Raw genomic sequence first — 14,270 nt, forward strand, 5'->3', positions numbered from 1 at the left:
TCAAAAGCCAAAAGGCTTGCATTTCTTAGGATTCTTTTCAGGATACAAAGGACCTCCATTAAATTAAACATAAAGTCCTTAGTGTCTGAAGATTTTAAAAAATAGATACTTACAATTTTGTTTTAAGCCAGGCTAATAATGCTCAGTAAACAAGGCAACAAGACCAACACACATACTGACTCTAGCAAACCTTAAAACTTTAAGTAAGAGCTAATGTTATTTTTCTCATTAAATGCAAACTGTCAGCATGTTCTACTAATGAGAATTCTTGGTAAAGAAAGCGTGCTGACGTTCAAGTAACTAGAAATCTTTAACTAGCAATACTTACAATTTACCCCAGTAAAGAACCTACAGGCCAGGCGTGGTGGCTCATGCCTGTAATCCCAGCACTTTGGGAGGCCGAGGCAGGCGGATCACAAGGTCAGGAGATCAAGACCATCCTGGCTAACACGGTGAAACCCTGTCTCTACTAAAAATATAAAAAATTAGCCGGGTGTGGTGGCGTGGGCCTGTAGTCCCAGCTACTCGAGAGGCTGAGGCAGGAGAATGGGGTGAACCCGGGAGGCGGAGCTTGCAGTAAGCTGAGATCGCACCACTGCACTCCAGCCTGGGAGACAGAGTGAGATTCCGTCTCAAAAAAAAAAAAAAAAAAAAAAAAAAAAAAAAAGGGGTATTTCAAAATCTATCCCTATTTTCAAAAAATTTAAAAAAATTTAAACATTTTTCTCTCTCCCCCACTATTACATAGAAAGTATTGTAACTGTTAGAAAATGTGTTCCTTGTAGATAGCCACACACTGGCCTTGTTTGATTGCTATCATACCCTCTTTTGCCTTGGGCAATAAATCAGAGGCCTCCCCTACATCTAGGAATCCAGGAGGAATGGTGGGAGGTCGGGGAAGAACTTGGCAAAAAATAAAAAGTAGGAAAGAGGATTAATATCCAAAGCTGATGACACTGTGGTGAAACAGCATACTTAATCCACAGCAACATTACAGTGTTTATACGCCCGCTCCAAAGAACTTATTTTAAAGAAGTAAAATGAGCAGGAAAAAAGACCAATATGGCTAATATTATATATTTTTCAATATGCCACAGTATTTTTTTTGTTTGAGACAGGGTCTCACTCTGTTTTCCAGGCTGGAGTGCAGTGGTGCAATCATGGCTCGCTGCAGCCTCAATCTCTCAGGCTCAGATGATCCTCCCACCTCAGCTCCCCAGTAGCTGGAACCACAGGCAGGTGCCACCACACCTGGCTAATTTTTGTATTTTTTGTAGTGACAAGGTGTTGCCCAGGCTGGTCTCAAACTCTTGGCCTCAAGTGATCCACCTGCCTCAGCCTCCCAAAGTGCTGGTATTACAAGCATGAGCCACTGTGCGCAGACTAGCATTTTTAATAATAGTGAATATTAGAAACCACCTGAATATATAACAGGAATCTATGGAACATACATTTGACAGAATGTTATATAGTCAATATAATAATAAAGGATATAAACTAGTTTTATATACACAGATATATATATACATATCTGTGTGCTGTGTGTGTGCACTTGCATGTGTGTATAGCTGGTATCTGTGTGTTTGCACAGCTGGTATCTCTATAACCAACTCTTACCTTTTCCCTACTTTTCCCTCACCAAGGCCAGGTCCTTCCATCTACATTCTACCCCTTCTTCACTGGGTAGCACATGTTACCCTAATACGATTTCCTTTTCAAGGCTACCCTCAATGTTCATTTTAATTAGATTTCGCTTACAGAAAACATTTTTCTGACTTTAAAAAAACAAAAAACGAAAAATCAACAAGCAATTTTGTGGTCAAGCTATGCAGTGTGATCTCCTCTAATCCAGAAGCCCCTTCCCTTTATTTCAATGGACCTCTGTAGGACGGTATTTAACAAAGGCGTTAGCAACAATGAAACAACATTCCCTGAACCTGACTGTATGATGCCCTGTTTTATATAAACTATGCAATTACTGCCAGTATGATCCATAGGGGTGAATTAAGTTAGCATCGGTAATAGGTGCCAGCACTATCTGGCCACTAATGAAATGAGCATTTCGTTAACAGCTATTATTCAAATAACAGAAGGTAGTAGCTTCAGAGAGAAGAGCACACTGTTCTGCGGGTACACTGGGCTGAGCCAGGGGATCTCACCAGCCTCGGTGCAACCGAGAGCCCATTTACTTACTGCAAATGTCAAGAGGAGGAACTTGTTGAGGAGTACAGGATTTTCAAGAGCAGCGCCTGATTTTATGGATTCCCATATCTGCCAAAAGAAGAAAAGCGTCAAGGCAGGTTACCAGGCATCTCTGAGCTTCTCACTCCCAGGCGAAGTGTGGAGCTGAAAAGCACCAGGTTCTTCTTTCCTGCAGGCCCAGCACCACTTATCCCATACAATGAAGTGGGTTGTTACCTCACTCTGCCCACTTCACACTGCCTCTCTCCCAGCCACACTCCCTTCAACATCTAAGCCAAGTGAGGGAGCCCAGGCGCCTCCTCTCAGCAGATCTCAGCACAGAGGAGGCAACCAGGCCATTTTCATGTCTTCACAATCTCCTTCAGCAAATATTTATTTATTGTCTACTATATACCAGGCACATCAGGGTTACAGAAATAAAAGACACGGTCAGTCCCTACCCTCAAGACACTCGCAGTCTAGAGAGAGAGACCGGCATAAACGTATAACTTCACCGCTTGTAGGATTTGCTGTCACAGAAGTGGGTAGAATTTATGGGAGGAATTCTCTGCAGACTCAGCTGGGGAACTGGGAGGGTGAAGAGCCTGGGAGGGGCTCTCAAAGGAAGTACTGTAAAATACACATAGGGGTTTCTTGAAGCCTTGTTTGAGATTATCTTGCCCTGAGAGATGAAGAAAGAAGAGCAAACTTCATATTTATGTATACTCAGCAAGTACTGAAACTAGGAGCAAACGCTGGTGCTGGTCAGCAGCTGTGGATCACAAGATGTTTTTGTAGCTAAGATTCGTAGCTAAACTTGGTGTTACTAAGCAAGACCAAACAGTTGCACTAATAAGAATCACTCCCTAAGTATGGGTGGAAGAGGGAAATAAGTAAGCAGAGGTAAGTTCCTGCTACTGACATACTGGCCTTGGAGGAGCTGGACCACTGAAGAGAGGCTCCCAATTTCTGGTAAGCCGAGGGAGCATGGGGCAGGAGCTGCCAGGAGAATTCTGGGCCCCAGTTGAGGGGTGAGATATTCCTGTGGGGGTGGGGAACCTGCTTTTTTCCAAGATGATGAAGGCCTGACCCAACTCTTTGGAGACTCCCTTTTAAATGTGCAGCCAAAGCAGGAGGCCCAGGAGCAGCCAAGCCACAGGTCAAGAAAAACGACCATCCTCTCCTGAGTCACAGCTGCATCCATCCCAAGGGATGTGAGCGAAGCCTGCCTCAGGACCTGACCACTGCACCCACACCAACAAGATTCATGTTGTAATCAAGACTGGTATAAAGACTCCTTGATTAAAGCAGTTAGACAGGACTGGGATGAACTGCCCCCGCCTCCCATTTTAATTCCTCTCACTAACTCCAATGTAAAGAAGCAAAGGAAAGACATTCCAGGCAGAGAAGATATTGTGTTCCCAAGGAGAGAGGACAGAACAGAAAGTAGGTGGAGGGAATTACATGTGATTTGCTATGACAGACTCAGAGAATGCAAGGGCAAGAGTGAGAGCTTAGAAAGGACAAGAGAAAAACAGGGCCAGGCCACAGAGGCCTTGAAAATCAGATGCAGTAGATTAGATAAGTGAAGACACTGGAGAGACTACGTGATAATCTCCTCTACCGCATGGTGCACAGGATTGACAAGCCTCTCCAAGGCACAATAAACAGAGTGCCCAGAGGCATTCAGCCACAGGAACACAACTCTCCGAGGTCTGGCTGCTTCCAAATGCTGGCTGGAGATGAGCAGCAAACTGATGACTTAACCTCTGCCCTGCCATGTTATTTCCAGCCTATCCCAGGTGAGAGCCTGGATGTCCTCTCCCTGACCTTCCTGCCAATACAGAAGGAGACAGCTGGAGTATTCTCTCTTGGGAAATACGCCCAAGCCCACAAGTGTCTTCAAGTTCCTATCATATGCCAGTTTCTGCAGCAGACCCATGTGCCTGATCACAAACACTGCACCTGCCAGGACCACAGGAAATATGACACATACATCACGTTTTCCCAGCTAACCTCATTTGCTGCTTGTTCCAAAAGGAGCTTCTTATCTGCAGTCTTGAAAGACTCGAGTGTGTTGGTGTTATACAGTGTTCCAACAGCTGGGCAGCAACGGGCTGGGGTGGGAGCACTCCTAGATACAAGAGAAACATGGTTAGCTAGGCACAGCTGGGACTCAGAGAGCCAGAGAGAGACAAGTCAACCACCACTGTAGTGGGAGAAAAAGGGTGTTGCTCTGTAGGGCAAACAGAAGATTAACTGTACGTTTTCTTGGAAAAGATGAATATCATCACTCAAGAACTAAAAAACAAGCAACTGTACAGGGAAAACCCATATATTCCCTGTACTCTAACCTATCAGGATGCTGTTCTTCCACTGTCCCCCAAAGAGAAGTTCATTTCCTTTTTTTTCTTCTTTCCATCTTTAACCTGAGGGAAATATTGTTTGTTGAGCCAGGAACTGTGCACAGTTTGAATTCTTATAACGGCTCTTTTCCCCATTTAAAGGTTTAAGCAACTTGCCTAAGGTCACATAATAGGCAGAGCTTGAATCTAAAACCAGAACTAGCTGAGCCCAAGGTACTGTGCTGTGCCTACGCCACCTCTCAGACCCTCCCAGGCTTCAAGGTCCTGCTCTAATCTCTCGTCTTCTGGAAAGCTATCTCCACTTTCTCTGCTAAGAGTTGGCACATAAAACTCAGCGTAATATTTTTGAGCATTTTCAAGAACTACAGTCATACCCTCCCAGCTGGAGGACAGTAAGCTCCCTGAGGATAGAAAGTACGTGTTCTCCTAACTGTCCCACAACCTAGCCTGCCCCAAACAGGGCTCTGCACAAAACTGCTGCTGGGCAAGCCCCTGATGGTTGTCTGAGTCTCACAGACAAAATGTCTCACACCTGGGCTACCTATCAATCTGTCATGCCACCAGGTTCACACACTCTACATTGCCCCCAAAGGCCTCACAGTCCTCAGAGTAAGCAAAGTCAGGAGAAGAGAAGAGGAGTTGATTCTGAATATGAATTCACATGTGGACAAATCTGGTCTCTTCTCTGAAATGATTAACTTGCATTTCAGAGTTTACAAATGTTAAATGAAAATATTCATTTCATTAGTAGCCTACTATTGTCACAGTTAATGCAGACAGAATGCCTTTTTACTGACTGCACTGATGATAGCTGCATAGTTTAAAAGAACCTGTGTCTTTTCATTTAGAGTCCATGTAAAATTGGGTTTATGGGGCTGAAGTAGAAATCTAAACCTAGAACAGGTATGAAGGGGTACAATTAATGACATGGCTCTGTCAAATGCCATCTATCAGGCTCAAACAACAAGTCCTCAGGGAAAGCTAGCTTTCAATGGCCACAGCCTTCTCTTGGAAGCTATGAGTCAGCAAATCACAAGTTGTGTGTCACCATGCTCCTCCAATAAAAGAATATTTTTCATCCAGGTGAGATGAGGACATCTAAGCTGGTCTTGAAGAGACAGAAATCACAAAGGGAAAAGATTAAGCCCAGAGGAAAGGCAAAGAAAGCAGAGCAGTTGGTAAACTAGGCCTTCTACATTCAGACTTGGCTTTATGAAATTACTGCTGAAACAGGATGTGGAAACAGAAGCAAGCACGCTATGATCTAATTTGGACACAAGTACAGAGGAGGAAGGTGCCCTTCTTCCCAAACTTCCCAGGTGTGTAAGAGCCATACCAAAGCCTCACTCTGTGAAAGGAGAAAACTACATACCAAGAGCTCAAGCAACTGCAAGATGGCTAGGCTCCTAGTAGCATCAGCATTTATGCAAGTTAATTAGCCAGGACAATCGGGAGCTTCAGAGAGGCATCTTTCATGACTAAAGTTCTACCATGAGAGGTGGCAGGAAAATGAATTTAAAAAGTGATAATGAGAGAGAAGGAGCCTGAAACTTGGAGATAAGAGAATTTAGTTCAAATCTTGGTTCTGACCCTTACTAGTTTAGTTTCTTATGGTTCCACTTACATGAAATATGCAGAATAGGCAAATCCTCAGAGACAGAAAGTAAAGTTATGGTTGGCTAGGGCTGGTGACTATGCAGGAGCGGGGATGGGGAGTAACTGCTAAGGGTGTCTTTTCTGGGAGATGCAAATGTTCTGGAATTAGTCGTGATGGTTGCACAACTCTATGAATCTACTAAAAACCACTGAATTGTACAGTTTAAAAGGGTGAATTTTATGGTATATGAATTATATCTCAACATAGCTGCTAAAAAGAATCCGAATTAGAAATTTTCTCCACATACTAAGGCCAACAGTGAACTTGCAATAATGCATATACTAACCTAGTAAAAATGGATCTCACAAAGGCCGGAAGACTGGACCTGCTTTGGGGACATCACAGCTAGACACTTGGCCTTCACTTCATTCAGTCTCGCAGTGGTGACTCGGGAAAGTGCTGGGGCTGTGTTGCACCAGTTATTTACACTTGGCCAACAGGCAGGCAGGTGGTCAGAACGGAATAAATCCTCTGGAAGAGCATCTGTGCTCTTCATACCTGGAGGAATCTACTTCACACACAGCTTCACATGCCCACAGGGAATGTTTGGAACCCAGAAAGCCACAGTCAGTTTGGGGTCATGCTTCTTTGTCGTCTCCTGACTTCCCTAGCGATCGCAGAGTTTCTGTTTGTAACATCCTCTAACACAGTCCACTAGTGTCTTTCTATGAACCACACCACATATCCTTTTGACAGCCATGCGCTTAGACCGATTGTAATTCAATTAGACAGTTATTGAGCAAATAGTGCACCCCAGATCTGTGTTGGGTGCTGGTGATACAGCAGAGAATAAGAAAGACATAGTCTGTGCCCCACAGATATGAGTGTGCGTAAGACTCCTACTTCCTTCACTACCTTTTCAGTTCTTTGAGGGCAAGAATTATGCCTTCTATTTCTCTAATTAGGTCCAACTTGAGGTTTAGAAAAGAAAAATTTTTTTTTTCTTTTTTTATCTATCTTTTTTTTTTTTTGAGACGGAGTCTCACTCTGTCGCCCAGGCTGGAGTGCAGTGGCGCAATCTCAGCTCACTGAAAGCTCCGCATCCTGGGTTCACGCCTTTCTTCTGCCTCAGTCTCCCAAGTAGCTGGGACTGCCGGCGCCCGCCACCATGCCCGGCTAATTTTTTTTTGTATTTTTAGTAGTGACGGGGTTTCACTGTGTTAACCAGGATGGTCTCGATCTCCTGACCTTGTGATCCGCCCACCTCGGCCTCCCAAAGTGCTGGGATTACAGGCGTGAGCCACCGCACCCGGTGGAACATTCTTTATCAGCTTCACATTGGTATAGAGATTGTCAATCAAAATCTACTTTCCTCCTTGTCAATAGAAATAGAAAGCACACATAACGTTTTAGCTGGGTTCCATGCTTCCCAGTCTTCTTTGCTAGACAGGTAAGGCCACGAGTTCTCCTCAGTAGAATCTGAGTGGAGTGATGCATCTCCCTTCCCTCCAGGGCCTTTAAAAGACCAGGTATGTCTCTTCCACCTTTTTGCACCTTGGCTGTCTTTCCTCATTAATCTGTTGTTACCTGAAAGTGACAATTGTCTTAATCAGCACACAAATGCAAAGTCCTCAGGGATAATGGAGCCACAACAGGGAAGAAGACTAGACCAGCCCTGGGCTATTCTATGAGCAAGAAATGAACTTCCTTTGTGTTTGGACCCTTAGATTTTTGTGTCTGATTAAGCAGGATACCCTAACTCAAGACAGCATCCTCCAGTTTAAGACAGTTGGTGCCTGATAAAATACTACTCAACTGACAATTCATCTAATACAATTCAGAGAACAGGATCCTTGTGCTGCTGCCTGCAGAGATCCATAAGACTCCCAGGGGCACAGAGTAGAAGGGATTTATCCAGTGCTATGCAAAGCTGAGATACTCTTGACATCTGCAAGTGAGTACTGGGATTGTCAGCTATTCAACTGTATGTCATTCCTGTCTGTATGCCCAGCACCTAGCACATTTTATTATCAAGACACAGAGGAAGCAATCAATAAGTTTTCCGGAAATAATGATTACCTCTCCATGCTTATTACAGCACTGAGCACACTACAATGCAAATATTTGCCTTTTACTTCTCTCTCTCATATAGTAGAGGAGCTCTGGAGAACATATTTCATAAGTCTTTGTATTCCTAACACCTACACATCTGCACATTGTAGATATTCCTTCTTTGATAAAAAAATTCATGAAGACTTTCTCTACCAACCCATGCAGATACACAGCAATCAAAACAAAGATGGGGTAATAATAAAGGAAATAATTTGGAATAAAGAAATCAGGCCTTCTGAGATGTCCTAAGCATTTTCACTAAACTTCCCAGCCATCCTAATAGGGACTCAGAAAGTGACAGACTTTTAAAACTGGAGAGAACATTAGAAAGCAAGAATCCATTTTAAAGATGAGGAAACAAAAGCTGAGAAAACTAAAAGGGCTTATTGAAGTAGCACAGTTAATTAGCCATAGACTCCAAATCTTCAAACTTCAAATCCAGGGCTATTTTCACACAATGGGGACTCTATCTTATTTCCACTCACCTCCCACTGTCTACCACAGTGCCTCGCACACTGAGGGTATTCAATGGTTAAAGAAAAAATATGATGAGTGAAAATGAGCTATTTGTGTGAAAGTTATAGCTTGCAGGATCACAGATTTTCTTATCTCCTTTAACCAAAATTTTTAGATTAATGAAGTTTAAGATGCTTACATTTTGTAATAAGTTCAAACTTAACTTCTGTGAACTGTGTTTTTCTAATTAATTGTTCTAAAGACTAAAATCATTAAAACATTATAAAACAAACAAAACTGCAGTCCAGTAGAAGGATAAGATAGGAGTGAGGTTAGTCTGAGATAAATATGAGGCTCTCCAGATTATACAAAACAGACTACTGATGCTCCCCCGTACCATCTTCAGACAACTTAATGCTTGTACATTTCCAATATTTTCCTCGTTATATCTTAATGGCTCCAAAATAAGTTAGTTTGCCGAAACAAGACAGAGATTATTAGGATTTTATTTCTTTTGACAGGTAACCACAAGGAATTTACAATGGAGCAAGAAAGCTCCAAAGGGAACGAGAAACACCAACACATACATTTTTAAAGATACAAATACTAACCTCATTGTGGATGTACGTCATACTTTCAAATTTTGCAACTGAATTGAGATAAAGGGGGGAAAAAAGTATTGATTTTCTGAGATTAAAAAAAATTCTAGGGACACTTTATTTTAAATATCCTAATATTTGACTATTGCCACTTTCAAAAGCCAGAAAGACCTTATAAAGACTTCTTCACCTTCCTAAAATTCCCCATCTTGATATTGCTAAGGTACAATAAGGCAGAAAAACCACTGTAGCTTTTTTCAATTCTCAATAATCTTAAAGGCCCTCATCATGGTTTCAGCTCCATCCTCTTTCTCAAACTGAATTCTCAAGGATCGCAATGACTTAATCAATAAACACAACAGCCCTCGCATTAACCCCTGTGCTTCTGACACTGTTAGTTTCTCTCTCCCTCCAGAAAGCATTTCCTTCTTCGGTTTCTGTAACACTTTTCTGGTTTTCCTCTGACAACCCCTGTGTCCTTCGCTAGATCTGTATCATCTTTCGCCTCCCTAATCAGAGCCATTCACTGTTTGCACCTTTTGTTCTTATACTATACAGATCCTCCTTGACTTACCATGTCCTGATAAACTCACCATAAATTGAAAAAAAATCATAAATAAAAACTCTATTTAATACGCCTAACCTGCCAGACATAGCTTAGTCTAGCCTCTCTTAAACGTGCCCAGAACACTTACATTAGCCTACAGCTGGGCAAAATCATCTTAACACAAAGACTGTTTCATAATAAAGTGTTGAATATCTCAGGTAATTTATTGAATACTGTACTGAAAGTGAAAAAACAGAATGGCTGTATGGGTCCACAAAGTATAATTTCCACTGAATGTGTATCGCTTTCTCACCATCATAAAGTCAAAAAGTCATTAAACCACCATAAGTTGGAGACTATCTTTATTCTCTTTCTCCTCTACCTGGATGTCTCCCAAATCTAGTCTGATCCTCTCTCCCCAACTCCAGTTCCTCCTGGACATTTCTAGTAGATACTGTCATCTCAAACTCAACATATTCTAAACCAAACTTGTCTCCTCCTAAATTTGTATCCCCCTCCTGGTTTCTCTATTCCTGTAGAGATAGCAAAATCCCTGTAGCTACTCATACTGGGTTTCAGAAATACATTTGTAAATACATTTTTTTCTCTCACCCCTGCTTTCTAAATTTGGCTAGGTGTGACCCTGGGCAAGCCATTTTTACCATTCGTCCCATGGTTTCCTCATCTGAAAAAGAGAAAAATCACACCTGGCAAGTCTGAAAGAACAGATGTTTATGAAACTGCCTAATTAAGTGCTCAATAAATGTGTCTCTTGGCTGGGTGTGGTGGCTCGATCCTGTAATCCCAGCACTTTCAGAGGCCAAGGCAGGCAGATCACTTGAAGTCAGGAGTTCGAGATCAGCCTGGCAAATATGGTGAAACACTGTCTCTACCAAAAAAAAAAAAAAATTAGCCAGGCATGATGGCACGTGCTTGTAATCCCAGCTGCTTGGGAGGGTTGAGGCACAAGAATAGCTTGAACTCAGAAGGCAGAGGTTGCAGTGGGCTGAGATTGTGCCACTGCATTCCAGCCTGGGTGACAGAGTGAGACCCCGTCTCAAAAAAAAAAAAAAAAAAAAGTGTCTCTTCTCTCCAGCAACTCCCCATAGCTCCCAAGCAGATAAAAAAAATTCTTCAAGGATATATCTATCATATTCCTTTACATAGCACCATAATGCCTTGCACAGTGGCTTGTATACAGAAGTAGCCTAATAAACATTCATTGATCAATGCCCATAGACAAGCAACTAAAGGAATCGAGAGAGGTATCAAGAAAAGATCACAAAATATTAACTACAATCAAAATCAAGAGGGATATTATCTATGTCTCAATCAATCTAGAAGGCATCTGGCACCTAATTGGCTCTGATATACGTGGTGAAAAATGAACCAGACAGACCTAAGCATCTAGCATTCACCTCTATGGGAGGTATAAAAGAATCACAAGGGGGCTGACTCTGCTCACCAGGAGCTTCCCTAGTCCTCCTATGGTCCACATATGAGGGAGGTAAGCATGCTCATTCCTTGCCAAAAGTAGTGTTCTTTACTTCAGATTTTGAACAAATAAATACTCACATGTCAAAAGCACTGAACTCCAATGTTAAGCGAGCTGGCAGCCCAGCAGAGTCACCTGGACAGAAGCATTATCACATTTTCAATGACAAGTCAGAAATAGCAGCATTCATAACAAAAATGCTTATGAATAGTTTTCTTTTCTTTGTTGAGCCCAAGACGCCCCATCCAATTTCTGATTATCTATGCTACATAGATAATATATGTATGGATAGATAATAGCAGAATGTGACAGAGCTCTTGTGAATATGAGACATTTGCCAAGAATATAAAAAAGACTCAATGGAAAAAAATATTTCCAATCTCTTCCCCCAGCAATGCTAAGTAATGGGTATTATTTGGATTAATTTGAGTTTCACTACTCTCTTTCTTTTTCCCCACAACAAGAGAAAATAAATGAAAATGAACTGAGATCAAAAAGTCAGGAAGTAAAATAGAAACTAGTGAAGAGCACTGATTACAAAAGACAAGGCTGTCTCTTTCTAAAGGAAAGCTGACACTATACTGGAGGACAGAGAGGATAACAGAAGACAATGGAAAATGAAATTTACAATCACCTACCATTGTAGTAATAACCCTTAATGTCCTTGGGAGCTTCATCTAGCCGATACTCATTCAGCTTCTTCTGGGTCAACTCATGCCAGAACCCAACATCCAAGGCACTGCTAAAGGGGGCAAACTGCAGTTTAGAGAGTCCAGGATCCCCCGTAGCTGCTGCCATTATTTCTTGCCTACTAAAAAACAAAACAGAACACAGCAAAATAACATATCCATGCAAAACCTGATGAGAGAGAACACTTGTAATAAAGCTTAATTCAAACAAACAAAAAGTAATGAGATGTTTACAGGCTACCTTAAGACACAACTTCTTTTTGGATTGTGGTAAGAAACACATAACATATACTTTACCATCTTCATTATTTTGAAGTGTACAGTTGGGTGGTATTAAGTATAATCACAATGTTGTAAAACAGATCTCCAGAACTTTTTCCTCTTGCAAAACTGGAACTCTATACTCTTTAAACAATAACTCCCCATTTCCTTTCTCCCAGGACCTTGTACCCACCATTCTACTTTCTGTCTATACAGGTCTGACTACTTCATGTAAATGGAATCATGCAGTATTTGTGTTTTTATGACTGGCTTATTTCACCTAAGACACAACTTTGAAAACCATCCTAATTGGCCTGTGTTGTCAAGCCGATTCTCCTCACGACAGTGATTTTTCTTTTTTTTTTTTTTTTAATTGAGATGGAGTCTCGCTCTGTAACCCAGGCTGGAGTGCAGTGGCGCGATCTCGGCTCACTACAACCTCCGCCTCCCAGGTTCAAACAATTCTCCTGCCTCAGCCTCCCAAGCAGCTGGGACTACAGGCGCATGCCACCAGGCCCAGCTAATTTTTGTATTTTTGGTAGAGACGGGGTTTCACCGATGACACAGTGATTTTTCTAAGTAATCCTTTGTGGCCTTAATGTTTATGCTTCTTTCTTCCTTGAGTCAGTCTGACTGATGATGCACTACTGTTATTCCTTCTTCAACACAGACACTGTCTCAGAAGATTTTGCCATCTTGTGTGGTCCTGGAGAACTCTGCAAGTACAAAATCTTACATCCCGCTACTCAGAAATACAACAACCCAAACTGTCAGAATTCTGTCTGTATGAGAGCAGTGCTTTAACTCCTCTAGCTGAGGCAGATAATGAGGATACATTTCTCCCCACCTCCCACAGTACCTAAATTTCTTTGAAATCTCATATTTTATCTTTTCAATGCATGGAAATTTTGTATTTTGTGCCATGATACATATTTTATTATTTCATTTCCCCCCTCAAATCATCTAATAAATTTGACCTTCCTGGCAATCATGCATATGTATGCTGTAACTTTCTATAATCCCTCCACACTCTCAGAGATAACATACCCCAGTTTGAGAAGGACAATACTAAAGAAATGTGGCAGCTCCAAAAAGCAAATTGATGAGGTCTGTTCACTTTCCATTCTGTCCAATTACCCCACAACCAGATACACAAATATTTCTGCAGCAGAACATATGAACAGTCATATGGGATACTTTCTTTTTTTTTTTTTTTTTCAGGCAGGGTCATGCTCTGCTGCCCAGGCTGCAGTACAGTAGCACAATCTCGGCTCACTGCAACCTCAGCCTCCTAAGCTCAAGCAATCCTCCCACCTCAACCTCCCGAGTGGCTGAGACTACAGGCATGGGCCACCATGACTGGCTGATTTTTCTGTATTTTCAGAAGAGACCAGGTCTTGTCATGTCGCCCAGGCTGGTCTTGAGCTCTTGGACTCATGATCCTTCTGCCCCAGTCTCCTAAAGTGCTGGGATTACAGGCATGAGCCCCTGTGCCTGGCCAAATGGGATACATTTTTAAAAAACAGCTCATATCTACTCAGGGAGGTTTTGCTTGAGTTTTGTGCCAAGACTATTAGAAAGCTTTCAGTTTTCCAAACTTGTTGGATTTAGCATTAGAGATAAGGAGCTTTGGATTGATAGAAACTGTATAATGAAATACAAAGCTAGTGCTCCTACATAAAAGGTATTCAAATCAAGAAGAACGGGATGAATGTGGGGCAGAGCCTTGGGAAAGACACCGTGAATAAGATGGGCACCGAGTGATGTTGAAAAGGATGGGTAAGGTGGCGGGGGAGAGGATGGGTGGAGGGCAGAAGGAACAAGAAGAGCAGAGGAATACTCATGGCAGAAATGTGGACGCGTGAAACCAGCTGTCCTCATGTGGACGGTCTGTGCTGTGCAAGAGCAGCACACACAGAGCTGAGCAGGTGACATGGGTGAACACCTATGGAGAAGCCTCAAATGCA

At 42.2% G+C, this 14,270-nt stretch overlaps 1 protein-coding gene across 1 annotated transcript in view; it reads right to left on the reverse strand.

Moving 5' to 3' along the window:
* ATG7 (autophagy related 7) overlaps positions 1 to 14,270 on the reverse strand; it is a 305,815-nt gene that overhangs the window by 262,073 nt on the left and 29,472 nt on the right. Inside the window, exons 3-6 of the mRNA XM_011994118.1 lie at positions 11,992 to 12,161; positions 11,434 to 11,488; positions 4,198 to 4,315; positions 2,194 to 2,271 (exon numbers count right to left, since the gene is read on the reverse strand). Coding sequence (XP_011849508.1) covers positions 2,194 to 2,271; positions 4,198 to 4,315; positions 11,434 to 11,488; positions 11,992 to 12,151 — 411 coding nt within the window. The 5' untranslated portion in view covers positions 12,152 to 12,161. The remainder of the gene's footprint in view (positions 1 to 2,193; positions 2,272 to 4,197; positions 4,316 to 11,433; positions 11,489 to 11,991; positions 12,162 to 14,270) is intronic.

This window comes from Mandrillus leucophaeus, unplaced genomic scaffold (assembly GCF_000951045.1).
Source record: "Mandrillus leucophaeus isolate KB7577 unplaced genomic scaffold, Mleu.le_1.0 Scaffold442, whole genome shotgun sequence".
NCBI lineage: Eukaryota > Metazoa > Chordata > Mammalia > Primates > Cercopithecidae > Mandrillus > Mandrillus leucophaeus.